Raw genomic sequence first — 8,782 nt, 5'->3', positions numbered from 1 at the left:
TGGCCCGCGGGCCATGAGTTTGACACATGTATTTTAAATGCTGGTTCTCTAAGATGCAAATACAAGTAAAATGTCTTGCCTAGGAAAAACAACTGTATTGTACAATTACTTTGCGGTAGTTTACTGCCACTCGTCAGTCTTGATTGTGACAACAGAAGAAGACATCAAATTGACGGTATCCTACCGTATTTTGGAATAACAGAATGTTACTGCTGGAATTCCGCTGTAAATTTACAGCCATTTCTAAGAGTGTATCTGAGAGGTGCAACAGCTGTGGCAGTACTGGCTTTCATTGGTTTTTAAACCTGTCCAGATTTTTAAACTTCATGGGTTTTCCTCCTCTGAAAAGACTGGCATAAGTAAACTGTCAGAAGTCCACATCAGTTGCTGAGGTCCTCTTTAACTTTTGAGCTTGAGTGAGAACACAAGAAGTAGTGAGAACACAAGAAGTAGCCTACAAGATGTAGGCTCTTCCTCTTTGGGAAGAGAGCAGGAGACTTCTAATGTTTCCAGTGCTGAAGTTACCTTACCACCAGCAAACCACCTAGCAGAAAGGAAATGCCTTTAATTGCTAACAAATGGAAACAGGAAAAGTGCCAGAAATCTGTTTTGATTGCAAATGTACCAGATGTACAGGTCAAGGGACATAACTCCTTGCAGTACAACACTGTAGCAACAAGCAGACAGCTCAGAGAAAGGTAAGGAGTCTGCCAAGATAACAGATTGTGAGGATCCAGTGTCACACAGAATATGAACTGGAAGCTGATCGTTAGGCATTCCAGAAAATGAAACTAACCCATCCAACAGGAAGGGTTCAAAACAAAGATCAGGGGTATAGTCAAGTTCAGCTTTTTCTAGGATATGAGCTTTGTTCTTAATTAAACCCACACCTTTTGGTTTGGTCTGTAAAGAATTATTTTCTTTTCATTTCAAAGCCAAACAGTTAGCAATAAGATAACCTGTTTTGTGACAATAGAAAAAATTTTTATGATCTTTTTGTGGAGTTAACCTGGATTGTTCTGAAACTGTTTTAGCAGTTACACTTTCAATGAGTGCAAGACTGAAAGGTAGACTTATGTGTAAGAACATATTCATCTACTAACAGCAGCAGAAGACGGAGAGTTTACCTTTTGCTCATTCAGATGTACAACAACATGCTCAGGTAGACAATTTGTGAACTCCTCTAATAGAACTAGTTTTCTCAGAGAGTTAAAATTCACCTTACTTGAAGCACACCATCAGTCAAAGAGACTTCCCTTCTTCCTGGCAAACTCTACATAGGTCTGAGTGGGGCTTTACTTAAAAGACCTAAATTTTTGCCGGTAAGCCTCAGGAACAAGCTCATCAGCTTTCAGAATGACGGCTTTAACCACCTCATACTTAAGAGGGAGGCCGGCTCCAACCTCTTGAGCTTTACCTTGGATTTTCCACTGTAAAAGTAATGACCAGACATGAGGTGGCCACTGTAAAGCCTGCGCTATCCACTCAAAAGCAGACAAGTACAAGTCAATTTCTGTCTTTTGGAACTCGGGTACGAAAGCCACATATTTATTTAGTCAAAGGGTTAGCCTGTCACGATAACAAATTTTGCTGGGCTATTAATTGTCTCAAAAATTATTGTGATAAGCGATAATATTGTTTGATGACCATTTTAAACTGATGTAATGGTAATGACATAATAATGCAAGCACATCCTGTCCCTCTTCTCCCCCCCTCAAAAAACCCCACTTTATTTTCAAAAGAACACTCCACTTTAAGTGTAGCAGCAAAGACATCTCGATGAGCTGAATGTAGCTCTTTTTTAAGATTGCTGACATCGCTAACTGCAGCGGCCTGGGCTGCAGCCTCTGACACAGGTGGAGAGGACTCACCACTAGTTGAGGATTCACCACCAGGAGCAGGCCGTAGGTGAGACTGTATCGAATTTCCTCCTTTAGCAGGCCTTGGTGGCATTTTAGTGACCAAACAAAAAAAATGGTGTACAATGTAAAATTACTTATATCGTTTGAGGTCGAAGCTGAGAAAAAGTGCCTGGCAAAAATTGAAAAAAGAGCCAACCTAAAGGAGCACACTAAGACGCAATTCACTGCACCGCCATTCAACCGGAAGTCCTGGTTGCGTGTTTGTCATCAAAATGACCTCATCATAATGCCATCATCGCTTGCATAAGACCAGCCTGGTGGCCAATTTGGCACATCCAAGCGGCAGCTGCTTGTTTGATTTTGAAGAGCAATTGACCATTAAGCTGCCTGGGTGAATTGTTCCACTGTCTCCCGGACCTCAAACAGCACAAAGCAGGCAGAGCTGTGAGTAAACAATGCCTCAGGCAGCATTTTGAATGAATCGGTGGAGATACATCAGAGCCAGGGAGAAACAGGCATGATGGCAGATGGAGACACTTGTGTAAAATATTATTTACTGAATGTTAAAACATGCAATCTAGAAGATACGCAAAAAGCTTAAACTGACACTTGTAAATTTTCAGCATCTTGACTAATGGCAACTGGAACTTAAAATTTTCCAGTTGCAGTTGTGGAATCTCTATTGCTGTTATTCATGTTTCAGGTGCTTCCTGGTTTGACTTTTCACTAAAAGATTTTGTGATTTTAGTAAACTTATCATTTTAAAACTATGATACACCAAGGTACCAGCACTAGACCTAATAATCTCACACCACGATATTCTTGGTTGAGGTAACATTAGCTGTTTGTAAAGAGGAATATTTTTTGTCATTTTCTTTTCATTTTTTCTGAAAATATAAAAATAAAATAAACAGTCATGTTTATTATGTTGAATCTAAATATCCTGGTAAATATTTCAGTGTTCATTACATCCTGATGACAGTTTAGGGATTTGGGGGGAGAGTAACAAATAGCCAGGGAATGAAGAGGCAAAATGAGGAGAGTATAGTTAAAATTTTAGTTAAAAATAAGGCAGGAAGAATCTTGAAAGCAACATTTTTTTCTTTAGGGAAAAACCTAGAGAAAAAAAATGAGAGTGTAAATAACAAAATCCAGGGTTTCTAATAAGAAACAGTGCTCCAGCAAACTATCTTGGGAGAAACCATGAACCTGGCATCTTCATCTACACAAGCCTCCACAAAGCTGCAGCACACATGTTGCCCAATTGACCAACAGGAACTTAGATTAGTTCCTCACCTAGCTTCATACTAGGTGGGAAACTGACCCAGTATGAAGGTCAGTTCATCAAGAGGCACAGTGGAGTCAGCTGCACCTGCAGAAGCTGTATGAGCTCAGCAGCAACTTGAAATGGGGAAACATGCCTGCAGTCACCACTGCACGTAACGATGTTTCTTGGACATTATATTATACTTTCTCTGACTTCAAAATTATTTCAAAAATAAACTCTAAATTGTATAAGATCCCTCCACAAATTTTCAAACACATTGTTGCAAAAACAAAATGAGCATTGGATTTCTTACAGAACCTCTGTCAGAGTTCAGCAGAGTTGCAGAGATGCCAATTCGCACACTGGACTTCTGCCAATTAAAACACGACTATTAAAGCAGCACCCATGCACAAAAGGTCCACTTTGAGTAATGATGGTATGTTGACTGATCAGTTTGACTTGGCAAGAATGACTCTGTGCACTCTAAACCCAGGATGAAACATTAATACCCCAATAGAGCGCTGTCAGAGTGGAGGGACACATTTTTGTTTAACTGTCGTCAATCCTGGAAACTCCAAACACAATTAAAGGGTTTTTTGTTTGTTTCTTGCTGCTGATTTATTTGATCATTAGACAAATAAATGACATTAAACAACATTTAACAACATTAAAGCACAATAACTGATTTATTTATGATTTCTTTTGCAGAAACTGGAGTTACACAATACGTACTCACGCATATAACCGTATCAAGGTGCTCATGTAGCACAAAGGTTCCCACCTGAAGGAAAGTGTGAGCTTTTATAAAAACAACAAGCTTACTTTCATGCATTTGTTTTTATTTTTTGACCTTTTTAAGTCCAGTTTAATAGCTGCTTGAATCTTTTCTCTAATTACGCAAATGCGTAGCTGGGTGGGTATGCAGGCCCTGCAAGGACAGGGTCTCATTAGAGAACAGGACAGAGTGTTTCTTTAGCCCGGCTCTGGCAGTGCGACCGCCTGCTGGATGGAAAACAAAAAAGGAGAGGTGAAGAGAAGAGGAGGAAAAGAAAGAGAAAGAACATTGCTTCAACAAGTGTCAGCTAGTCCAAAATCCTCCTTTTGCACAGCTTGCATAGTCTTTAGTAAGAGTTGGAAGTTTTCTCTTTTTTGACAATTTAGTGATTAATATTAACTAATTCCCATCAAGGTTTGCATCTGAAAGTATATGAGGTTTCCTCCATAAATCCCCATATTGGATAATCTGTCATCTTAAAACAAATAAACCTCTACATTTTGAAATCTATGAGGATTTGTGTTTAAACACTGAATGTCACTTCAAGCTTTAAAATTATAAAATGAGCTCCAATAAGATATTAATTCTGAAAAACCTCTGTGAACTTTCAAAGAAGAAAAATGTCTGTAGATGATTTTTAGGATTTTAAAACGTTTTAACTTTTCTCGGGAAAACCAAGAAAAATGTTATGTTTTATTCCTGGTATAATGGGAATCAGCCAGAATCTGCAGATGACACTTCAAGAAATAAAATTAATTTAATTAAATGACAGAATGTTCTCATACAGTCATAAACGAACATCTCCAGGCGATATCTACAGTATTTCATTTTAAGCATCTTTCAGCTTTTGACGATTACAGGCAGTCTTACTTACTTTAAATATCAGTCTCTTTGTTCTATATAAATAGAGCCTAAACGATAGTATATTTCACCAACTGTGTTTACATTACAAATGCATGCAAAACTTTGTCAATATTCTGCTAATGTCGAACAGACACAATTTCACAATTGCGGCATACTATTAAATAAGAAACACAGTTAAAATCACATGTGAATAAGGTTGTTCATGCGATCATTCATTAGAAACCATGCGGCGCCGTCATCCTCCAACCACTTCCTGTTGTCTTCTCCAGGTTTCCACTAGTTGTTGGTCACATGACTCATGTGATGTGAAAAAGGTGTTTCCATTGAAGATTTGTGAAATACACTAATTTTGATACTATCTATTTTTAGCACATATGTGCATTTGAGATTTTAAACTGGCAAGACCAGCATTATTAAACAGCAATCTTTGTGTGTTCTTCTGAAAATACACACACCTTTACATTAACTGTTAAGTTTTCAAAAGGCAGCCTATCACAGAGGCTGAAAGAGCTGAAACAGATTAATTTTGCTCTTCTGCCTTCCTGTTACGTGCTGAAGTCCTGCTCTCTCTCACTCTTTTGCAGCTTGATTCAGCTGCAGACTATAAGAGAACTCTGTTTTCTGTTTTAGTAGCATTTCAGTAGAGTGAAACAAAGCCATTCCAGGGTGAATGCCAGGCTTCTTTATGCAACAGAAAACAAGAAATCATAACACTTTATAGTTCAGATATGGCAGTTCAGATATCATTAGAGCTTTTGAGATGCTGTCTAGCTTCTACAAAGTATAAACAATACCTTTTTGTCATGGCAACTATCTGAAAGTGACAAAGTAAAGAGCTGCACAGCATCCCAGACCAAAAAGAGTAATTTTCCAAAACTGCAATGCCAGTAAGTAAAAGAACAAATCAGAACGAATGTAGCAGAGCTGCTGCCACCACGATTCTAGAGTAAAAATGTGTTAAATCTTTAATGTTTCCATTTTAAGAAAACTTGTAAATAAACTCGAGAACAGTTATATCCTTCTTTCGAGAGTTTGACCACAAAAACATGCTTTAGCTTTACATGGAAAAAGTAAAGCTAAAGGCTATATACAATTATTTTATTTTTATCTTGTTTCCTTAAGCTCTTTATTTTTTAGTTTTCCTCTTTTTGTGGTTTAGCTTCCTGAATCCTTGGCTCCTGGGTCATTTCCTGCTGAGAGTTTGGGTTCAGCTCTTATTTTGGGAAGAGTCTCTTCCACCAGTGAACTTTGACCTGATGCTTTTGATTTATAGCAGGCTTAAAATTGACCCAAACAGCTAACAGATAAGTCCAATAATAAGAGAGGAAACGGCTGTAAGAATAGTGAAAGGCGTAAAAAGTTCAACATATTCTTGAGGTGGAATACATACAATTTTCACATTTTAATGAATGAAGTCTGTTGGTTGTATTGTGACAAAATGTGAAAAGGCGAAAGGGGAGGAAAAACTTTGCGAGGCTGGGTATGTTTGAGCTCCCAACATAAAATCCAGTTTAAGCTACGTTTGGAGTGTCTCTCTACCAGCTGTGCACATCTGGAAACCCAGAGTTTTGCTTATTCCTCTTTGTAAATCAGCTCCAGTTTAGTATGAACAGACATTTAAAAGTCTTGCCACAGATTTTAAAACCTGCACATCAGCTTTATGCAATGGATTGACTTTGTAACTCATGTCAAACTACCAGATGGATATGAATAATGTAAAAGAATCAGAAACTCTAAACAAGGATGCTCACATGTCATTATGACAACAACTATCACATGTCTTTTACAGAATAGTTAACATTGTATGAAAGTTTATCCCCATTTGTTCTTTAATGGCTACTTTAGTAACATTTGTCCAGTGCTTGTTTATTCTTGGTATTTTTTTATGCAAAAGTATTTGTTGCAATTTAAAACTTTAATTTATTGAATTGGGATTTATGAAGTAGCACAAGCCTGATTGTAAAGTGGAGGGGAACAGACATACACTGTAAAAAAGACTAATAAAATCTAGAAATTATTGTTTTCAGCTTTCCAGGTTCTACTGTTCTTTATAGACACAGATTTTGCTGCAATTAATGCAAAAGATCCACATTTATTTCAGAAATGTCTCAACCAGCTTTACGTGTCTAGAAACTGATGTTTTTTTCTATCCTTTACATTGTAAAGTTGTTCAGACTTAGTTAAATTGGATTAGGAGAGTGTATGAACAGCAACTTTTCAGATTCTGAATTGGATTAAATCTTAGACTGTGAACAATTTTATAACTTAAATATGTATTCTATTTACAATGCACTGGAATGCATTATCGGGCATCTCAGTAAAGGGGACACAATATAAAATGCTATTTTTGTTATGTGAAATTCATCAATTTAAAATATCCCTTCCTCTTTGCAATCATATGCTTCTTTGAGTTGGCCAGTCATATGAAATCCCAATAAATTTTGTTGTAATTTGATAAAACTTTTTCTGTGTATCAGTTTGCACCTTAAACATTGTATTTTAATCCTATATTTCTCTTCCAACCCTTATATACTGATGTGCTGAAAAGAGCTAGACAGAAGTAAATGACAAAGGGGATTTCTTCCCTTAAGTCAACCAGAGCTGCTGGTGGAGTCCTCATTAAGGAGATGAACTTGTGATGAGAGTGACGGAGAGATTAACCGTTCTCAGGCAGAGAATGTGAATGATTCTTGGAATAATATCAAACTATTCTGTTTGATTTTGAAATCATGCGTGATGCCTTTTGAAGCGCAGAGGAGTGTGATGTGGTGTAGTATTATTAATTGTGAGAGTGATAACATGATTAAACGTGTGTGTGCTTTGCAGGGTGACAGAGTTGATGGGTTACACCCCTGAGGACCTGCTGGGTCGATCAGTCTATGAGTTCTACCACGCCCTTGACTCAGACAGCATCACCAAGAGCCACCATAACTGTAAGTCACAGATCTTCAAGCTAATTCTCATTCCATTAGAAAGTCTTTTTTTTTTCTTTTTTTTTTGGGACTAAAAATGTAAATTTTACGATCTTCAGAAATCTCTAAAAGTTGTGTTAAAAAGTCCCACAGCCAGACTGAGATTTCGCCAGATCCATTTGAAAGCTGGAGATTCCTGGTTGTTCACACATCCTTAAACTGTCTTAAATTCCTTTAGAAGATTTAAGTTAACCTTAAATACATTAAATCTCAGGGCTTAAATTTTGTCGTGGGATGACTGTTTAATCTTGGATATTCTGTGTGTTTTTTTTCTCATCTTTATTATGGTCTGTGACTTGAGGCAGTTGAAGCTAGCAGTAACTAGCTGCTAATATAGCTGTGGTAACTGGGTGTTATAACAGCCTAGTTACCACAGCTATTATACCCTAAGCAAGCTAGAGAATACTGGCTGGGATGACGTTATCACGTGGCGGTGTTTGCCACGTGATAACGTCGTCCCTTATTATCCATTAATAAGGGATAACATTTGTCATCCCTTATTGTTTTCTAAAAACATCTATTACCGCATTTTTTCAAAGTTTTATCAGTTTGAGAAAACGTATAATCACAGCTGCTTCGATCCAAAAATGTTATGATTTCTTTATCCAAAAACAATCAAGATTGAATCAGAAAAGCACCTGAGAGCATATTATTTCCCTTAAAAATGTCTCAAGGTTATAAAAAAACTATAAAGAGATATAAAAGCTCAGAGTTTCAAACTAATTTGTATCTATTATTATTCTGTGAGTATATTTGTGATCAAATGAATCATTTTTAGAAAGTTTAAATGTCCCTTGTTATCTGCTAGTTGAGCAAATGACTGAGAGTTTGTTGTGAGAAGCTGGCAGGTTGTATACCTGCCAGCTAAAATGGGAGACGTGTAAAGAATCTTTACACATCTCCCATTTTACACTGATAATTCAGAAACATTACATTAATGCTAAAATTACATAAATTACTGTATATGTGAGGATTACCTCTCTCTCTCTCCCTCTCTCTCTCTCTCTCTCTCTCTCTCTCTCTCTCTCTCTCTCTCTCTCTC

The 8,782-nt window shown here is 37.2% G+C and overlaps 1 protein-coding gene across 1 annotated transcript in view; it reads left to right on the top strand.

Moving 5' to 3' along the window:
• Positions 1 to 7,561: 7,561 nt before the first annotated feature.
• Positions 7,562 to 8,782, top strand: part of LOC103131837 (endothelial PAS domain-containing protein 1-like) — a 13,259-nt gene continuing 12,038 nt past the window's right edge. The window contains exon 1 of the mRNA XM_007543570.2: positions 7,562 to 7,701. Coding sequence (XP_007543632.1) covers positions 7,608 to 7,701 — 94 coding nt within the window. The 5' untranslated portion in view covers positions 7,562 to 7,607. The remainder of the gene's footprint in view (positions 7,702 to 8,782) is intronic.

The sequence above is a fragment of the Poecilia formosa genome, unplaced genomic scaffold (assembly GCF_000485575.1).
Source record: "Poecilia formosa unplaced genomic scaffold, Poecilia_formosa-5.1.2 Scaffold851, whole genome shotgun sequence".
In the NCBI taxonomy this organism is placed as follows: domain Eukaryota; kingdom Metazoa; phylum Chordata; class Actinopteri; order Cyprinodontiformes; family Poeciliidae; genus Poecilia; species Poecilia formosa.
Note: the sequence above shows the minus strand (reverse complement) of the source record. Positions and strands in the feature narration are given on the sequence as shown.